General features: G+C 43.1%; 1 protein-coding gene, 1 long non-coding RNA gene and 1 other non-coding gene across 7 annotated transcripts in view; 1 reads left to right on the forward strand and 2 right to left on the reverse strand.

The window, feature by feature from the left end:
- The window catches only part of GRHL2 (grainyhead like transcription factor 2), a 165,881-nt gene extending 162,916 nt beyond the window's left edge, over positions 1 to 2,965 (reverse strand). For 2 of the 4 annotated variants that reach the window (XM_061123654.1, XM_061123653.1), the window contains exon 1: positions 2,378 to 2,767. In XM_061123654.1, coding sequence (XP_060979637.1) covers positions 2,378 to 2,397 — 20 coding nt within the window. In that variant the 5' untranslated portion in view covers positions 2,398 to 2,767. Of the gene's footprint in view, positions 1 to 2,377; positions 2,769 to 2,885 lie in introns of those variants that run through there. The other 2 variants (XM_061123656.1, XM_061123655.1) reach the window with 2 other exon arrangements.
- Positions 2,473 to 21,388, forward strand: part of LOC133042744 (uncharacterized) — a 30,448-nt gene continuing 11,532 nt past the window's right edge. For both annotated transcript variants that reach the window (XR_009689566.1, XR_009689567.1), the window contains exon 1: positions 2,473 to 2,519. This is a non-coding gene — a long non-coding RNA (uncharacterized LOC133042744). The remainder of the gene's footprint in view (positions 2,520 to 21,388) is intronic.
- On the reverse strand, positions 15,002 to 15,108 carry LOC133042897 (U6 spliceosomal RNA). The gene has a single exon (XR_009689605.1). It is a non-coding gene; the product is annotated as a U6 spliceosomal RNA (small nuclear RNA).

Consider the following 21,388-nt stretch of genomic DNA (forward strand, 5'->3'; position numbering starts at 1 on the left):
TCACAGTCAATATGGTATTAGTTTCAAGCACACAACATAGTGATTTGATGTCTATATACTGCACGCTCAGTGGCTAAGTTGTGTCTTTGCTACTCCATGGACTGTAGCCCATCAGGCTCCTCTGTCCATAGAATTTTACAGGCAAGAAAACTGGAGGGAGTTACCATTTCCTCCTTCAGAGGATCTTCCGTACCTAGGGATTGAACCCATGTCTCCTGAGTCTCCTGCATTGGCACCCTGACTCTTTACCACTGAGCCACCTGGGAAGCCTGTGGACTAATACATTACAAAATTATCCACACAATAAATGTAGTTACTGTCCATCACCAAGGTTAACAGAACATTATTGACTATATTAGAACTTATCTTCAGTACTAAATAAATTATCTTTATTGGTGCTAAGTACAACCAGTTAAAATATAAGCCCATCTGATTTCACCCTAAATTCATGAGTATCACAATTCATGAGTATGAGTATTCATTGTATCACAAAACGAAGGGGTGCGACCAACGTTATATGGTTTAATTAAGGAATTACAGTAAGTCTTATCCAATATTGACTAGATTTGCGACCATTTTTGACAAGAAGATGAAAACAAAACAAAACAAAACAACCCTACTGCTATCTCGGCTTTTGGTTACTGAAGCTTTCAAACTCGAAGTAGTGAGTTCTTAAAGGTTAAAGAGAATTTAGGGGGAGGAAACAAGGATACACTCAATCACTTCCCCAGTCCTACCCTTCTCCCGCCCTCTTCTCGTCGTTTGCAACTAGGTCCATCCCTCCGGTGTATATAGTCGCAGCAGCTCATTTTTCACTAGTGAGTAAAGTGGTACTAATACCTAGTTGGTTTTTTTTTTTTAATATGCTAGCCTGTGATGTTAACTACGCCTACGCTGCTGCTGCTAAGTCGCTTCAGACGTGTCCTACGCCTACCCTACCCGGGGCTTAACTTTCCTGACTGTCCCTTCCATCCCTGGATCGGTCCGCGAGGCATTCGCGCTCCCCCCTCAAGGTCCCTCAATCCGAGAAGGTCCAGGGCCACCTGGCCAGGAGAAGCGCCCTGAGGAAGTTCTCCTTGGAGTGGCCACACCGCCGAGATAAAGCGACCGGGCAAGGCGGGAAGGTGGCCCCTACGCACTCCAATAGGACGCAGCCCGTTCCCAGCCGGGGACGCGCCCGACAGGAGGGGGAAGGGGAGTGTCGCCACCGAATCCCAGGAAAGGCCGCGGGACCCACCTCCGGCTCCCCCTCGCTCCCGCCCTCGGCCCCACCTCCCCCAGCCTGCACAAAGCCGGCCCGGAGGCGGGGGCCAGGCCTGCTGGGAGGCCGCCCGGACGAGACTGGACCCGGGCCCGGCGCCCCGCGGCTCCGGCCGCCGTGCCCCGGCGCGTCTCGAGTTCCCGTCCCGGACGGGGCGGACGCGCCCCCCGGCTGGCCTTAGGAGGCGCGGGAAGCTGGGCTCCCCTCCTTTTCAGGCGACAGTCCCCCGGGGAGGCCAGGCGCACCCGCGCCGTCCCGCTAGCCACGCCCGAGGTGGCGGCCTCCAGCGCGCGGCGCCCGGGCCGTCGGGGCGGCGGAGGCCGGCCGGGCGCGGGGGTGACTCCATAAGTCGCACGCGCCCCTTCGCGCCCAACCGTGTCACAAACTCTGGCGTCAAATCGATCCCCCTCATTTCCGAAAGGCCCCCGTCCTCCCGCACCTGCGTAAGGTGGCCAAACAATGCGGGGGCGGGCAGGAGGCGCGGGGAGGCCCGGAAACGGGGGTGGGTTCGGCGCCGGTGGCCCCCGAGGCCCCGGCCGGCCGGCGCCTGGCCTCCCGTCGGGGGCGCACACACGCACACCGTCCGGCCCGGTGCGGGAAGATGGCCGTTTCTGCTTTCAGGATAAAGGCTCTTTGTTGCGCTCACACAAAAGCCGCCAAGACCCGCTTTTCCAGCAGGCCCTTTGGGCAAATGGAAGGAACGCAGCTGAATTTTCCAAATGGCCCTCGGAGCCCGAAGCGGTGGGAGCAACTAAAAGAGAGGGGGAATAAGAGGCCTCCCGCCCTCTTCTATCGAAACCTCTGCCAATATCCAAGGATTCGTCCTGGGAGACCGGGGCTGAGATCTTTCATAAAGGGAGGAAGGAAAGAGGAAAACCTACTTTTACTATCAAGGCCCAAAGGGGATATTAAACATTCACATTCTTGCAGGGTTTCTCCCCTTAACCAGGGTAGAAACATAATCTGGAAAAGTCTGGATACACCAAAAAGAAAAAGAAAGGGGAAAAAAAAAAAAAATACCAACAATAGCAACTTAAAAAAAAAAAAAAAATAACAAACCAGTTGCCATCAGCCCAAAGTGGTAGTAGCAGCAGCCGGCGCGTGTGATCCACTTACTTGTCCGACTCTTGTGACATGTTTGATCCAATGAACTCGCTCCCCTTTTCCTGGAGCCTCAGCCTCTGGTGAAACTGGACTTTCAAGTCTGTGCAGGTGAAGGTGTGTGAGAGCGCCCGAGATGGCAGAACAAGAGCTACAGGTAATTCTGCTTTTCCGTCCCCCCTCACCACTCTCGCTCGCTCGCCCGCTCGCGCCCTCACCTAGCCGGAAAGGTGGGATAAGGGGGGGGCCCCCTCACATGGGGCCCGAGCTCGGAGGCGGCCGGGCGGCGCGGAGTCCCTCCCGGATCGTGGCAATGGGCAGCCACAGAGCAGAAAGTGGCGGACTTGGGCGGCCACAGGTAACTTTCTCGCAAGGAGCTGAATTCTTTCACTAAAGGGTACGAGCCCGAGGGACGAGCTGCGCGGTGATTGGCTGCGGAGCTCCCTCAGGTGAGCTGCCATTGGCAGAGGCGCGCTCAGGTAAGGCCCTTCTCCAAGTGCAGGTAACTCACTCCGAAGTTTACCTGAGTGGAGCGGCGGCACGCTTGCAGCCCAGCGGCGGGCCGTGGGAGCTGAGGGTCGGTGCTTGGAGCAGACTTCGTGCTACGTTTCCCTTCTTCCCGGAGGCCGGCCTGGGGTGAGGGGTTGGGGGACCTTGAAGGAGAGAAGTTAACCAGGAGAAAAAAAAAAAAAAAAAAAACCAACACCTGCAACCACTAGGGATTGTGGGTCGAACGGAAGGACTAAGGAGAGCTGAACTCGGGTGTCCCAAGCCAACCGGAATCAAATGCGCAGCACAACCACGAGGCTTTTAATACCCACATTAAGAGGACACTGTTGGACAGTGTCAGAAGAGTACGGGACTCAAGTTTACGTTGTTCTCCGAGGGGGCGAAAAGCACGAAGATCGCCAAGTCTGTTACGTAATTGCATTTTTAACATTCTTATCCACAACAAACAACATGTCATGTCCCAATGTGCAAAAGATACGGTAGACGGCTAGACTTATAAATAGATAAGCAGACACGACTTAGCTACTGAACAGCAGCAGCATCCTTTCTTGACCTCGGCGGGTAGGGAGTGGCTGGTTTTGATGGGATGAAGAAATTCGGTTGAACAGACACTCAAATGGCTCAGGCGCACCTCTTCCATCTCAATTCTGCAGCACAGGATTGCAGAGCTGCAAACCACTGAATCCCTTCCATAAACCTTTTGTCATTTGACGTTTCCAGGCAGGCATCAACATTTACATTGTAATTCAATAGAAGCTGCAACTACAAAGGTGCTTTATCCTTCCAGCTTAATATGGTTGCTACGGAAACAATTCCGGATGAAACTGACTTTTTGCAGTTTTGTTGCCCCTGGTTGAGAGCAGCGAATTTGCAAACCTGTAATTTATAACAATGAGTACTTGTATAAATTCTGACAGTAATCTAGCCCATGCATATTAATTGTAGAAATAGAGAGGGCATGGAAATTTTATCATAATTTATTTAGAGTTAATACTACGTTGGCAGAGATGAAATAACTTCCATTTTAATCTATATGGATCATATATTTCCTGCACATGACATTGTGAGGCAAGGTTTGGCTGCTCCATGTTTCATTCTCAACAAATGAATTTCAGGATTTTTTTCTTTTTAAATACAGTATAAGCACACACACTATCGTTTGTAAGATAATACAATACTTTAAGGTAATGCAATACCTACTTTCATGTACCTTCTTAACCTACTGTCTAGAGGCTACCAAATTCCACTTTTAGCAGTCCATTCTGTCATTACCTCCCTATTTCTAATAATTTACGCAGGGATCCCTTGATTTATCAATTTTGATAACAGGTGCTTTGACGACCTGTTGCCTTAGATAAGGACTTAGCTCTTTCAAACCCTGTCCAGTTTCATCTTCCACCATTCTTCCAATGTATCTCTTTCACAGCTTAAGCATAGCAAGTAGTCAAGTAAGTGTAAGTGTTAGTTGCTTAATCATGCCCGACTCTTTGCAATCCCATGGACTGCAGCCCACCAGGCTCCTCTGTCCATGAGATTTTCCAGGCAAGGATACTGGAGTGGGTCGCCATTTCCTTCTCCTGGGGATCTTCCCAACCCAGGGATGGAACCCAGGTCTCCTGCACTGCAGGCAGATTCTTTACCCACTGAGCTACAAGGGAAGCCCAGTGACTGTGCAAATACTAGTGACAACAGAACCAACTACTGTACTATGCTTGTTTTCTTTTTTTTTTTTTTTAAGCTTTTATCTATTTACTTAGTTTGTGATGTTTCCCATCTGATATTTTTTTTCTACAACATGTCTATCAAATGACTGTCACATTTATTTTTCAAATGATCAATCAATCCTACCCCCCACACCCCCAAATATCCTTCCCAAAGTCCACTACCTTTCTGTTCCAGTGGAGATGAGCTCCTCTCTGGACCTGCTACTCAGTTGTCATCTTGGGACAATCCTTGATCTCCAGAGTAAGAGACCCATTTCTCTGTCCTGTGACTTTTTGCTTGGTTTGCTGCTTCATTTTTCCCATGGCATATGTTCCAGTAGTAGCCCAAGAATGGGTTCAGAAGGTAAAACTTATTCAACTTTCTTTTTTTTTCCCAACTCTTTCTTTTGAAAGAGTTTGACCAAGTGTCAAATTCTAAGTTGAAGTTTTTCATTCATAAGTTCATAAAAATTTCTCTTTTATCTTCTAGCAGCCAATGTTGCCATTTAGAATTCTGATGCCATCCTGAGTCCCATTCCTTTGTGACCTAGAATTTTTCTTCCTAAAAACTCATAGAATAATCTCTCTATCTCTGATATTCTGAGATTTCATAATTATGTTACCAAATATTCTGAAATTTCAGTATGTTGGAAGCTTTCATCAAATGTTTGCAAACCTTTGACTGTCGCTTCATACTTAAGAATGAGATCTTAAAACCCCTCTGGAAACTACACATAGGGGTGGGAGGAAGGGTTATTGCCCACTGATGGGCTTGCTCTGTGGTGATCGTGTTCATCTTTCCTTAGGAAGAGTCCCCAAATATCAGAAACTAGATGTCTTTTTTTCTGGGCTCTTCAGCATCTCAAGAGAAATATCTGCCATCCCTTGGCTGAGGACACATTCTCCTGGCTGCTGATATTCTCAGAACAGGTCAGAAGAGATCCAGAGCAGTCACTACTCAGTATGCGGTTTCTTTCTTTCCTATAGGTGCTGTAGTCCTGCCCTTCTTTCTGCCGGATGCACAAGCCTCTCCTTTATTTCCTGAGTGAAGTGAAGTGAAGTCGCTCAGTCGTGGCCGACTCTTTGCGACCCCATAGACTGTAGCCTACCAAGATTCAGTCCATGGGATTTTCCAGGCAAGAATACTGGAGTGGGTTGCCACTTCCTTCTCCAGGGGATCTTCCCGACCCAGGGATGGAACCCGGGGCTCCCACATTGCAGGCAGGCGCTTTACCATCTGAGCTACCAGGGAAGCCCCTGTCATTGTAATCACCTGGCTGCAGGAAGTGGGACAGGGGACCTGAGGATCTAACAAGTCCAAATATCCACATTCACTCAGCTCTCAGCCTCTCACCTCTCTCTCACTTCTGGTATCCTGTGACCTCTCCTCAGCATCTCTCACATGATCTCTGGCATCCCCAAGACCTGGTCCAATCTGGTGTTTTGTAGAATAATCTCTTGGGCTGTTTCTATACTGACCTCTAGGATGTCATTAGAGTAGCTTCTGATGTTCTGTTAAGCCAGTTTCCGCTCTTCCATTCATCCCCATCTTCCAGAATTGTGCGGAGATATATCTTATGCAGATGACTCCAGCCCCATCCTGTTTGTCCCTGTGAATTTATCCTCTTACTTTCCTTTACTGTCCTTTTCAGGAGACAATGAACCTAAACACGTAGGGATGTCAATCTGCCATCTTTAATCTGAAGCCATTTCCAAAACCATCCAAAAACTTTTACCCAGCTGTCCCAAATTTGTTTGTGCAAACAAAACTAGGGTTTATGAGCAAACCTTGCCTTTTTTTGGTCAATGGTGCCCAAGATTCCCTTCTTTCTCACCAATATCTAATAACTCAGCCTTGACTGCCTTGCTTAGTATGCCCTGTTTGACTACCTACTGCTATATTGTTTGGCTAGATTCATGAAAGAGAAGGTCCTCGTGAACAATTTAAAATCATCAACCATGAAGTTTACTCTGTTACTGAATTGAAGTTTTTTTTTTAATTTTTATTTATTTTAAACTTTTTATTTTGTATTAATATTGGGGTATAGACAGTTAATAATGTTGTGATAGTTTTAGGTGAACAGTGAAGGGACTCAGCCATATGTATACTATTTATTTATTTACTTATTTTTGACTGTGCTGGGTCTTCATTGCTGCGCGGGATTTTCTCTAGTTGCAGGGGTTGGGCTGGGGGCTACCTACTCTTCGTTGCAGTGTTCGGACTTCTCACTGCGGTGGCTTCTCTTGTTGAGGAACACAGGCTCTAGGGCATACGGGCTTCAGTAATTCCCATGTGCGGCCTCAGTAGCTGCGGCTCCTGGGCTCTGGAGTACAGGCTCAAGTTGTGGTGCTTGAGCTTAGTTGCTTCAAGGCATGTGGAATCTTCGAGACCAGGGATCAAACCCGTGTCTCCTGCATTGGCAGGCAGATTCTTTGCAGTGAGCCACCAGGGAAGCCCCAGGTTACCCAACTGTTTTGATTCTGTTGGCAAAATAGTTCTAAGTGACTAGAAACCTTGCCACACCCAACATGAGAATGTACTTCTCTCTCTTTCTCAAACATCTTTCTCCATAAACTCTTAAGTGCAGCAGTTGTTCCCAATGTGTGGTCCCAGGACAGACCATCAACATCAGATTACCTGGGAGCTTGTGAGAAATGCAAATTCGCCAACTCACCCCAGGCCTCAAGAAACTCATCTGTGTGTCTAGCAAGTCCTCCAGGTGATTCTGATGTAGGTTAGAGTTTGAAACGCATCAGTACTGAATACTGATGGAAGGAAGTAGCCCCTCACTAGCCATTGAAAACCATCATTGTAAATTATGCTGTATTTGGAGTTTTCCAGCAACTTGCAGCAACCATGGGGTAGGCAGTCGATTTTGCCTGTCTGGATTATTTTATTCCTAATCTAATGACTGTTTATATAATGGTTGACTATTATTCTCAATTGGAGCAGTTAGTGCATTTTTTAAAACAGCCTGTGATCTGCTACATTATTTGTCACACCTTTAGGAATTTCAGCACAGGTTAGTGTTTGATGTCTTTTTATGTGGCAGCAACAAAGCAAATTCTCATGTAAAAAGCTAGTGATAAGAAAAAGCTAGTGTTTTTAAACTAAATTATTTCATTTATGAGATTAAAGTTTTAGTTAAATTTCTAGGGGAGAAAAACCTCTATTATCTATTACCTCTATTATAACTACCTAAGGCTCCAGGCAGTGAGAAGAACAGCCATCAAATGTTCAATCTCTTATAATGAGATGTGGGGAGAAGAATGCTGCTTCTGTGGCATCTGGGCAGAAATACCAAGTTTGTTTATAAATCATTTGTATATACATATGTATAATTTATATATATATTAATATATGTATTGTATTTATCTATTTGGCTGCATCAGGTCTTAGTTGCAGCACATGGACTTAGTTGCCCCAAAGTATGTAGGATCTTAGTTCCCAGACCAGGGATCGAACCTGTATCCCCTGCATGGAAGGTGGTTTTTAATCACCGGACCACCAGAGAAGATCCTAGAAATACCAAGTTTCTAGGAACCCATCAATTGAATCTGCTTGCTACTTTTCACCCAATACATGTCATATACAGAGTCACTAAAGCACATTGAATCTACTATGGTAGATGATTGGTGGTATCTCTTAGGTTGCTTCACACTATAAAAATACTGTATTTTTGGTTTGGTTTTTATCCCCAAGAAGTAACCTTGTAAAGAATGAAATGTACCTGGGTGTCTGTATTTGAAATCGACATAGAAATATATAACTTAACCAACTAAGCCTTAAATGGTACTTTTCTTACTGTAAGGGGCCACTTCTATTTTTCATAGTTGTATGGATATGTATATTTGCATTGACACTTACTGTTTCCATGAATGCTCTGGAACTAGCAGTGTGGACTTCAGTTAGTAGTCTGAAGTAGCACATCTCCTTCAGGGTAATGAAGGTTTCTGTTTCTTAGACTTTCATTAGTAACTCTTCAACAGAAAGCGTGGTCCTGTTAATTGAATACATATCTTTATCTCTACTTCTTCCTGAAATCCCACTGATGGAAGAATAAGAGAGGAGATGAGATGGTTCAAGATAACAACAAAATTTGGAAGGTGGAAAAAATGCGGAAAGTGACTGAAGGAGTAGAAACTGATTTAGCTGAACTGAGAAAGATGAACCAGAGCATCTGTAGATAGGATCAAGACGGTTTAGGCTGTAGAACCTCATAAAGACATAGAAAATAAAATTTCTAATTGTCATTAAAGGTGGGAGCAAGTGGAAGGACTGAAACCAGAGGAATAGATTAACATTTTAAGTTCAAAGCTGTTAGACCCTCTAGGTCCCATTGCCCCCCTACCCCACCCCCATTATAATGTAGCTTCTATCTGTATTAATTTGCTTGTCATTCAGTCGCTAAGTCGTGTGCGACCCCATGGACTATAGTATGCCAGGCTCCCCTGTCCTTCACCATCTCCCGGAGTTTGCTCAAACTCATGTCCATTGAATTGGTGATGCCATCCAACCAGCTCATCCTCTGTCGTCACCCCCATCATCGTTGTGTCCTCAGTCTTTCCCAGCATCAGGGTCTTTCCCAGTGAGTGAGCCCTTAGCATCAGGTGGCCAAAGTATTAGAGCATCAACTTCAACATCAGTCCTTCCAGTGAATATTCAGGGTTGATTTCTTTTAGGATTGATTGGCTTGATCTTGCAGTTCAAGGGATTCTCAAGCATCTTTTCCAGCACCATAATTTGAAAGCATCAATTTTTTGGCACTCAGCCTTCTTTACAGTCCAACTCTCACATCCGTACCTGACTACTAGAAAAACCATAGCTTTGACTATACGGACCTTTGTTGGCAAAGCTAGGGCTACCGTAAAAAATACCACACATCATGTGGATTAAACAAGAGAAATATATTTTCTCACGGTTCTGGAAGCTAGAAGTCCAAGGTTAATGTTTCAGCAGGGTTGGTTTCATTCTGAAGCCTCTCTGCTTGACTTACAGGTGGCCATCACTGGCTCTGTCCTCACAGATCCTGTTCACTGTGAACGTGCACATGTCCTAATCGTCTCTTCTTATAAGGACACTGGTGATGTTGAATTAGGGCCCACACATATGACCCCATTTTACCTTAATTGCCTTTTTAGAAGCCCTGTCTCCAAATACAGTCACATTCAGAAGTAAGGCCACAGCTCGGAGTTATTGAAGGTTTAGTTCCAGAGCACCTCAGTAAAGTGAATATTGCAATAATTCAAGTCACATGAATTCTTTGGTTTCCCAGTACATACAAAAGCTCTGTTTACACTATATTGTAATCTATTAATTGTGCAATGGCATTATGTCTAAGAAAATAATATGCATACTTTTAAGTGAAAAATACTTCATTGAAGTCATCCCCTGCTCAACAGCATAGGACTAAATAATGGGTTGCCTTTTCTTTTCTTATTTTTTCTTCCAACATATCTATCCTTTTCCCAGATCAAGACGTACTCCAGAAAAAATAGTTTTTATGTTGAAATAAGACGTTTTGTACCTTTTATTTTCATGTAGGATACCACAATTTATTGCTTAAAAAAATACTTTATTGTTAAAATGCTAGCCATCATCTGAGCCTTCATTAAGTATTCTTTTTGTTGGTGGAGAGTCTAGCCTAGGTATTGATGGCTGCTGACTGATCAGAGTGGTGGTTGCTAAACAGTGGCTGTGACGACTTAAAATAAGACAACAGTGAAGTTTGCTGCATCAACTGACTTCCTTTCACAAAGAAATTGCTTGGTAGCATGCAGTACTGTTTAATAGCAAGAACTTCCTTTAAAACTGGAGTCAGTCCTCTCAAGTGCTGCTATTGCTTTACCAGCTAAGTTTTTGTCATATTTTAAATCCTTGTCATCTCAACAGTCTTCATAGCATCTTCACCAGGAGTAGATTCCACCTCAAGAAATCACTTTCTTTGCTCAACCGTAAGAAGCAACTCGGCATTCATGAAAGTTTTATCAGGAGATTGCAGCAACTCAGTCACATCTTCAGGCTCTACTTCTGTTTCTGATTCTCTTGTTATTTCCACCACATCTGCAGTTACTTCCTTCACTGAAATCTTTTTGCTTTGTTTTGTTTTTGATTAGAGGATAATTGCTTTACAATGTTGTGTTGGTTTCTGCCATATAACAACGTGAATCAGCTATAAGTATACATATATCCCCTCCCTCTTGAGCCGCCCTCCCACCCATCCCCATCCCACCCCTCTAGGTTGTCACAGAGCACCAGGTTGAGCTCCCTGTGTTTTATGGCAGCTTCCCACTGGCTCTCTGTTTTACATGTGGGAATGCATATGTTTCAATGCTATTGTCTCAGTTCGTCCCACCCGCTCCTTCCCCCACTGTGTACACACGTCTGTTCTCTATGTCGGCATCTCCATTACTGCCCTCCACATAGGTTCATCAGTACCATTTTTCTAGATTCCATACATATGCATTAATCTGTGATATTTGTTTTTCTGACTTCACTCTGTAACAGGCTCTAGGTTCATCCATCTCAATTCAACTGGCTGAAATTTATTCCTTTTTATGGCTGAGTAATTTTGTATTATATATATGTACCACAACTTCTTTATCCATTCATCTGTCAATGAACATCTAAGTTACTTCCATGCACTGGCCATGCTACAATGAATGTTGGGGTACATGTGTGTTTTTGAATAATGGTTCTTCTCAGTGTATATGCTCAGTAGTAGGAGTTCTGGGTCATATGGTAGGTTTATTCCTTGTTTTTGAAGGATTCTCCATACTGTTCTTCATAGTGGCTGCATCAATTTACATTCTCACCAACAGTGTTAGAGGGTTCCATTTTCTCCACATCCTTTCCAGGATTTATTGTTTGTAGATTTTTTGATAATGGCCATTCTGACCATGTGAGGTGATACCTCATGTAGTTTTGACTTGACTATATTTGCATTTCCCTAATAATGAGCGATGTTGAGCATCTGTATGTCTTCTTTAGAGAAATGTCTGTTTAGGTTTTCTGCCCATTTTTTCATTGGGGATGTTTGTTTTTCTGATATTGAGCTGCGTGAGCCACTTGTACATTTTGGAGATTAATCCTTTGTCAGTTGCTTCATTTGCAATTATTTTCTTCCATTCTGAGGGTTGTCTTTTCATTTTGTTTATAGTTTCCTTTGCTGTGCAGAAGCTTTTAAGTTTAATTAAGTCCCATTTGTTTAGTTTTGTTTTTATTTCCATTACTCTAGGAGGTGGGTCAAAGAGGAGCTTGCTGTGATTTATGTCAAAGAGCCTTCTCTGAAATCTTGAATGCCTCAAAGTCATTCATGAGGGTTGGAACCCACCTTTACCCAACTCCTGTTTTGTTTTGTTTTGTTTTGTTTTATTAATTAATTTTGTTTTTTGACTGCACTGGGTCTTTGTTGCTGCTCACAGGCTTTTGTCCAGTTGTGGTGGGCAGGGTGTAGTCTTCCCTGTGGTGTGCAGACTTTTCATGGTGGCTTCTCTTATTATGGAGCACAGCCTCTAGGTGTGTGGGCTTCTGTAGTCATGGCACACAGGGTTAGTTGCTTCATAGCATGTGGAATCTTCCCTGACCAATGATCAAACCTATGTCCCTCCCCTGCATTGGCAGGCGGATTCTTAACCACTGGGTCATCAGAGAAGTCCTTCCTAACTCCTGTTAATATTGATATTTTGAACTTTTTTCCATGAGTCACCTCATCTTAATGTTCTTAATGACTGTTTTTAATGGCATCTAGAATGACAAATACTTTCCTGAAGGTTTTTCATTTACTTTGTCCAGATTCATCAGAAGAATCATTGTCTATGGCAGCTTTAGTCTTACACAGTGTATTTCTTAATTAGTAAGACTTGAAGGTTGAAATGATTCCTTGATCCACGGGCTGCAAAATGAATATTGTATTAGGAGGCATGAAACATTCATCTCCTTGTACACCTCCGTCAGAGCTCTTAGGTAATCAGGTGCATTTTCAGTGAGCATCAGTATGTTGAAATTAATCTCTTTTTTTCTGAGCAGTAGGTCTCAACAGTGGCTTAGAACATTCAATTAGCCATGTTGTAAACACATATGCAATCATACAGGCTCTTTGTTCCATTTATTGAGCACAATCAAAGTAGATTTAGGATCGTTCTTAAGGGCCTGAGGATTTTCAGAGTGGTTGATGAGCATTGACTTCAACGTCAAGTCACCAGCTGTGACTTTTAACCTCTTTTATGAGAGTTTGCCTGTCCTTTGAAGCTTTGAAGCCAGTTGTAGACTTCTCTCTAGCTGTGAAAGTTCTAGATGGCATCTTCTTCCCATAGAAGGGTTTTTCATCTACATTGAAAGTTTGATGTTTAGTGTGGCCATCTTGGTTAATTATCTTCGCTAGATGATCTGTATAACTTGCTGTAGATTCTGCACCAGCACTTGTTGCTTCATCTTGCCCTTTAATGTAACAGAGACAGCTTCTTTCCTTAAAGCTCACACACCAGCTCTGATGGCTCCACACTTTTCTTCTGCAGCTTCCCCACCTCCATCAGCCTTCACAGAGTTGAAGAGAATTAGAGCCTTGCTCTGGATGCGTCTTTGGCTTAAGACAGTGTGGTGGCTGGTTTGATCTATCTAGACCACTGAAACTTGCTTCATATCAGCAATAAGTTTTTCACTTTCTTATCATTTCTGTGTTCACTGGAGTAGCACTTTTAATTTCCTTCAGGAACTTTTTTTTTTTGCATTTACAACTTAGCTAATTATTTGGCACAAGAGGCCTAGCTTTTGGCTTGACTCAGCATTCTATACGCCTTTCTCACTGAACTTAATAATTTTCAGTTTTAATTTAAAATGAGACACATGTGATTTGTCCTTTCATTTGGACACTTAGAGGCCACTGTAGGATTATTAACTGGCCTGATAACAATATTGTTGTGTCTCAGGGGATAGGGGGGCCTGAGAGAGATGGGGGAATGGCCTGTCAATGGAGAAATTAGCACACACACAACATTTATTAATTAAGTTGGCCATCTTATATGGGCACAGTTCATGGTGCCACCAAAACAATTACAATAATAGCATTGAAGCTCACTTATTGGGCTTCCCTGATGATTCAATGGTAAAGAATCCACTTTCCAATGCAGGAAGCATGGATTCAGTCCTGATCTGGGAAGATCCCACATGCCACAGAGCAATCAAGCCCAAGCACCCAACTATTGAACCTGTGCTCCAGAGCCCAGGAACTGCAGCTACTGAGCCACATACCACAGCTACTGAAGCCCAGGTGCCTGGAGCCCGTGCTTTGCAATAAGAGAAGCCACTGCCGTGAGAAGCCCATGCACCGCAAGGAAGAGTAGCCCTGGCTTGCTGCAACTAGAGAAAAGCCCACACAGCACCGAAGACCCAGCACAGTCAAAAATAGATAAATAAATAAAATTTTTAAAAGAGAACATCACATATCACTGTAACAAATATAATAATGATTTAAAAGTTTGAAATATTGCAAAAATTGTGAAAATGTGACACAGAGACGCAAAGTGGCCAAATGCCATTGGAAAGATGGTGCTAACAGACTTGCTTGATGCAGGCTTGCCACAAACCTTCAGTTTGTTTAAAAAAGCAAAAAACAATGCACACAAAGCACCATAAAGTGAAATGCAATGAAATGGAGTATGCCATTGCTAAGGGTTAGGATCTCAACCTGTGAATTTAGGTGGGGGGCACAATTCAGCCCATAATACCATCCCTCCTCCATTCTGGCAGGAGACAGCAGTGTATTCTAGACAAACTGAACCAGGAAGACTGCAGACTTGGGTATATCAAGGGACTCATCAGGAGTGAGGCACTGGACCTATAACAAGGAGAGTCTGTGAAGGCCATATGCTAATCAGTGAGATACCATCTCCTAGCTTCCTCCACCCAGCCCAGTGAGCCAGGAACCAAGCTTATCCCACCAGCAGCCACGCCTCTCCTCAAAGTAGGAGATCAGAAGATCTTTCTTTGGATTAACTGTAAGGTCTTAGAGAAAAGATCTGCAGATACTGATGTGGGTGTTTCCCAATCAGGAAGAGAGAGAGAGTGGGGGAAGAGAGAAGAAAGAAAAGAGAGGGAGAAAGGAAGGAAGGAAGAAAGAAAGGAAGAAAGAAAGAAAAAGAGGGCTATTCTCTAATACATCTCCTTTCAGCAAAGGCCATCAGTCAACAAGTCCTACCTTCATACAGAGAGTTTCTAAGGAGCTCTCTCTGCCACACTCTTAAATATAGATAAGAGGTTAGGGGTCAGACATTTGAGAAAAGCCTCCAAAATGCAGACTTGACCAAAATGTAACTAAAAGAGTGATTTTAAGGAAAACAGGTGGTACAAAGATGGAATAAAGATTGTATAATTAAGAAAACATTGCATCCATGAAATAAGAACAGCATACTACTTATTTTTTTTTAATTTTTTATGGAATGCTTCATGAATTTGCTTGTCATCCTTGCACACTTGCCATGCTCATCTTCTCTATATTGTTCTAATTTTAGTATATGTGCTGCCGAAGTGAGCACCAGCATACTATTTAAAAGCAATGAAACAACCATCAGGGAGTCAAAAAGGGCTCATAGACATTAAAATATCAGTGTGAAAGCCTAAAAAGAGCCTTCCATGGTATATTTGAAGATAGAATCTAGGAAATCTCCCAGGAAGTAGAACAAAAAAAAAAAAACAACAAAATAGAGAGTAAACGAGAAAAAAAATTAGCAATTGTAAGATCAGGCAGATAGATCTAATACATGACTAAGAGGTATTTCAGAAAAAGAGAATGGAAAAATGTTGGGAAGAAAATTATCAGAGAAAAGATAAAATATGATTTTTAAACAGCTCAAGTATTTTAAGTCTTCTAATTGGTATGACCCACACAGTGGTCAGCACAGTGGGTTCTAAATGATGTAAATTGAAGCAATTATCATAAAATGTCTGGGCTGATCTTTCTAGCCCAAAGAAATGAAATGAAAATAAAATGAAGCAAGCGAAGAGGAGACTGCTCAGACACAAAGGATCAAGAATAAGGAAAAAAGAAAGGGGAAGAAATGGAAGTCCCCGGTGGTCTAGTGGTTAGGATTTGGGGCGTTCACAGCCTGCCGTGATCCTAGTCGGTGAACTAGATCCCACAAGCTGTGGGGCTTGGCCAAAAAAAAAGAAGAATCAGCATATGTCAGCTCATTCAACAATACTGCCAGCTTCAAGATATTAGGGGGACAAAAACCTTTAAATGCTTAATTATATACCTCGACAAGTTATCAGTGAAGTATGAAAGTAGAATAAAATTCAATTCCAGAAGCTCAAGTTCTAAAACCTTGTATCCTTTCTCAAAAAGATACTAGACAATGCGCTCTTATTAAGACATGGGAGAACAGAAAGAACCAAGAAAGAAATAGTCTGAAGATTCAGAAAAGAGGGGAGGTAACAGAGGAGAAAGTTAGAGGGATGGCAGAGAATGATAATGGCTTAGCAGGCTTAGAGAGCAACTAAATTCTCTCATCCAACAGAGGTCTTGGGGTCGGGGGTGAAGGGTTGAACCCAACAGTTAAGTTTAACATTATGGAAAATTATATTGAGATGCTGTTTAAAGGTATGAAAAGTATTAGGAATAGGTACAGAGAAAACTAAACAAATATTTAGCATTCAGTAACTGGGGGAAAATTATACAAGACTGGAAATATAATCAAATTAATCTTACTACATACTTGGTTTGACAGTGAATAATATTCATATGATCTTTATAATAGAATTACTGAATGATAATTTACTAAAACTGGTGATAAACCTCACCTGGGAAGATAAAAGGAGGAAGATACTGGTATTAGGTGGGTGATGAGGATGTGGAAGATGGTGAGAGTTAAATTACCATCTGCGCGTGTGCGTGTCAGTCATGCCTGACTCATTGAGATCCCATGGACTGCAGCCCACCAGGCTCTACTGTCTGTGGGATTTTCCAGGCAAGAATACTGGAGTAGGTTGCCATGCCCTCCTCCAGGGGATCTTCCCAACCCAGGGGTTGAACCCATTTCTCTTACATCTTCTGCATTGGCAGGTGGGTTCTTTACCACTAGTGTCACCTGGGAAGCTCAAAATAGGCATCTTCTATAACAGAAAGTCAATACCTATTGCCCAAAATTCATAAATCAGAAACTAGCAACTACACATCAATTAGAAATGCTTTTGGCTGCTAGTAATATCAAGGCTGATTAACAGTAGTTTAGAAAGATGGGATTTAGTTTTTCTCATTTGAAAAAAAAAAAAAAAAAGTGTTCTGAAAGTTAGCATTGGTCCCAACACTAAGTTGTGGTATCTCTGAGAGTCTCTTGACCTTTTTCATGTGGGCACAAGATGACCCCTTCAACATTAGCCATTACATCTATGCTTAAGACAGTAAAGAGGGGGAGAGGGTGGCACTTACCTCAACTAAGTCATTTATGAAGAAAGAAATGCCAGCACTGACACTAGAAGCCTCCTATATGCCTCTATCTCATTGGCCAGACCTGGGTCACAGAACTGTGTTCTGGTTTGACCAGTGAGCATACTACTTAGAAATATAGAAGCAAATGCTAGAATTTGAAAAAGAAAGCTCAAATAATGAAAAAGGGTTGCCCCTGAGGAGTGGGATTGGAAAGTGGGGAGGAGTGAGGCATGGATTGATATTTTTTGATGATATTAACCTATATCATTTTCAATATTATTACTCAAGGTAATTATTTGACTTTTAAAATTACATATAGTTTACACACATTGTAGTTTACATCTACAAATATACAACTTTGATCAAATTAAATTAAAAAATAAAAGTACAATTGCAAATTTATCATGTTCCCTCTTACCCAATGTCTTTGCATTTGCTGTTCCGTATCCCTAAGTCTCTTGGTCTCTTTAATCCCCCATCCAGCTAGCTCCTGACCTTCATTCAGATCGTGCCCACCATCTCATCCCCAGAGAAGCATCATCTACTCTCCCAGATCATGTATAGATATACTGGGAAGATACATTTCTCCATGATTTATTAATCCAGGAACATGTTCCTCTTCTTGAAAACACTTGTCACAGTTGTGATTTCATATTTACTTGCACAGTGTCTGATCGCTGGCCATCGCCTTCCTCTAGACTCAGCTCCAGTGGGGCAGAGGTGATATCTGTTCCTGGCTCTTCATTGTCTCCCCAGCACTTAACACCATCACTGGCATTTGGTCAGCTGTTTCATAACTCAGAGTTCTGAGTCAGTGTCTTGGCACTCATCCGCCTCTCACAGTAGAAACTTCCATGTTCTTACACAACCAAGTTTAAAAGCAGGAAGAAGGCAGACAGAGCACGTACTGTAGGGATGAAAATCTTTCCCAGAAGCCCCCATCAGGCTTAACCTTGTATCTCATTGGCCAGAATTGGGTCACATGGTCCATACAAATCAGGACCTGGATCCATCTCTCATGAGATCAAGGAATCTCCACCCAATATTTGAATAGATCTGGGTTATCTTAACAAGAAAGTAGTGGGAGACTGCCACTGAGTTAAAAATAAGTGTTAATAGAGATAACACAGAACTGATAGCTTCATAATACAGATGATAAATTTGACCTTTATTTCAGATAATGTAAGTAACAGATCCAGGATTCAAATCTTTATCTGCCTTATTCTAAAGTCTGTATCATGATACCTCCTAGCTTTAAATGTAAAGTTCTTCCTGATTCAAGATATGGTAGATTTAGTCAGGAATAGCTTCATAGGAGAAAAATACTTTAGGCATGGTCTTGAAAGAAATAACACAAATTGGGTTGATGGCGTAAATGAGAAGGAAGTTATTACTTATATTAAAATCACTCTCTTGGACTTGCTTGGAGGTCCAGTGGTTAAGAATCCGCCGTCCAATGCAGAAGACATGGGTTTGATCCCTCATCAGGGAACTAAGATCTCACATGCCACAGGGCAGCTAAGTCAGCCTCCCCGACTACTGAACCCATGCAGCAATGAAGACCTAGTGCAGCCAAAAAAAAAAAACAAACACCCTTTTCATTTTCACTCTTATATTCTTATATTAAAATACTTTTCATGTATCCCATTGATCATCAGAGCATCAATCTCTATTTTGAGAATTGTTATTGCTTTGATGGTTTAAATGAACTATAAATAAACTGAGACGAGATGACATTTACCCCGGGGGAAAATGTCACAGTGAGAACCCAGAGACCATGTCTGGGCTACAGGAGGACAGAATGTTCTGAGATTTTTAATGAGGCATGTTTGTTGTTGATGCCTCAAAATACTCTTAAAAATGTCTCAACCTGGAAAACTTATTCAAATAACCTAATCTCCTGGAACTGCTGCTTTCCTGCTTGATAACCTTCAGCAGTTCCTCAGTGCACACAGGGCAACCTCATCTAGGAATTAAGATGTTTCCCAATCTAACTCCAGTTGCTCAGATTCATCCCAACTGGTCTTCTGCATACAGAGACCTGAGTTGAATGTGGCTGGATGTGGGGTGTGCAGGGCTACATGTAGGAGGGAGCTGTCTTTGTCCAAGGCTTGGGACCATCCCCCCACCATAATCACAAGTGTAAGCAGAGCCATAAAGCATGCATGAAATTGGAAGATGGATCCAAAAATACCAGAAGGATATTTGGAAGGACCTTAAAGCTTAAGTGAGTGAGCCAAAGTGTTAAAGTGTTAGTGACTCAGTCGTGTTGGACTCTTTGTAACCTGGTTGACTGTAGTCCACCAGGCTCCTCTGTCCATGGAATTCTCCAGGCAAGAATGCTGGAGGGGGTAGCCATTCCCTTCTTCGGGGGATCTTCCTGACCCAGGGATCGAACATGGGTCTCCCCCATTACAGGCAGTTTCTATACCATCTGAACCACCAGGGAAGCCTTGCTGCTGCTAAGTTACTTCAGTAGTGTCTGACTCTGTGCGACCCCATAGACAGCAGCCCACCAGGCTCTGCCGTCCTTGGGATTCTCCAGGCAAGAACACTGGAGTGGGTTGCTGTTTCCTTCTCCAATGCATGAAAGTGAAAAGTGAAAGTGAAGTCTCTCAGTTGTGTCCGACTCTTAGCGACCCCATGGACTGCAGCCTACCAGGCTCCTCCGTCCATGGGATTTTCCAGGCAAGAGTACTGGAGTGGGGTGCCATTGCCTTCTCAGAGGGAAACCTTAGGAGATCTGAAAACTAGTACATGATCTAGGACATCAAGCCAAGAGATATGAGTGAGTGGATGCCAATTGGGAGCACTGAGATTTGGACAGCAAAAACTCTAGGGCAGTCATCTGTGGGGACAGATGACTTTCGCTGCTGGGGACAATTTGCTTTTATTACCCTGGTCTTGGTACAGCCCCTTCCCTCCCCTGCATCACATGTTGTCAGTTCTTCCAGGGGGTCTGGCCAAAAGCCCTGACCTTTTCCAAGGTACTCTGAAGATAGCAGAGAGTCCTCTATGGCACATACTGGTCCACGTACTTCCCAGTATACTAAATTCTGGAGACAACCAGAGCATAGAACATTTTTCACTGTACTTTTTCCATCTCTTGTTGCAGAACTTAACAAGCAGAAATATGCACGAGGAGAGGAGAAGGAGGAGGCTAAATCTAAGTGGTCCAGCCCAGTGAGAAGGGTCTCGTCATGGGCTCAGGCATTGCATGCAGAAGCCATATGAAGAGGCTATGATTGGTCTCTAAGTAGTAGTTTTTCAGATTGGAAGACAGAAGATTCACCAGAAAGACAGCCTTATAGTGTTGCCCAATTTAGATGTACTCCCTGATTCTCAGAGCCAGGTTCTTAAAAATCTCCAAGTCGCCATACATAGCTGCTTCTGGTTCCTGTGGGATTTTAGTTATTAGAGATGCCCTAGGGCCTTGCTCAGTAAAGTATAGCTACAGATCAGCAATATTGGAATAGCCCGGAAGCTGGTTAGAAATATAGAACCTCAAGCCTCCTAAATTAGACCTATATATTTTAATAGGATTTATATGCACATTAAAGGTTTAAGAAGCAGTTTTCTAGAGTTTGGCGATACAGTCACGAGAGGAAGCGTATCACCTGGAGGTTCAGAGCAAAGAAGTACAATGGATGACTGTAGGTAAATTTAACCAGTGGATCAGTTGTGCTGTTGTAGCAGAAATTCTTCAGAACTCACTTGGGATTGTCAATGGATGAGACTAATGTGTTGAACCGGTACTAGGAAACTTTAGAATGAGCTATGAGGTTGGTCACCCCCCTAAAGCCACTGAACAATCTTAGCATCAATAAAAGCAAAACAACCAGATACTACAGGCTTTCTAAGATATTCCATGAAAAAGCCTGTGGCATCACCTATTGCTTAAAAAACTGAGGCAACCTAATCAAGCCTCTGGAAATAAGGAAGAGAGGGAAGCAAGTTGAATGACTCCACAGGAGCCACACAGACACATATAGAATGTTGGGAAGGCTATGGGAAACAGACTTAGTTACTGCAACAAGTCAGTGGCTTGTGGGGTGGGGAAAAATCTACATTAAAATGGGTATAAAAGACAAACCACTACACATAATTTGTGGACCTGGTTTGGATCTTGATTTAGACAAGAAACATGCTTAAGAAATGTATGTGATAATACGGAGATGCACATTGACATGATGGGCTTGGGCATTGGATGCAGAAGCCATATGAAGGAGGCCATGACTGGTCTGTAAGTAGTAGTTTTCCAGACAGGGAGACAGAAGATTTACCAGAAGGATAGCCTCATAGTATTGCCCAATTTAGATATCTGAAATGTCTGAAGCTGGCTTGAAAGAAAAGAATTCAACAGAAGGGAGAAAAAGAGTAGATAAAGT

This window comes from Dama dama, chromosome 21, assembly GCF_033118175.1.
Source record: "Dama dama isolate Ldn47 chromosome 21, ASM3311817v1, whole genome shotgun sequence".
Lineage (NCBI taxonomy): Eukaryota > Metazoa > Chordata > Mammalia > Artiodactyla > Cervidae > Dama > Dama dama.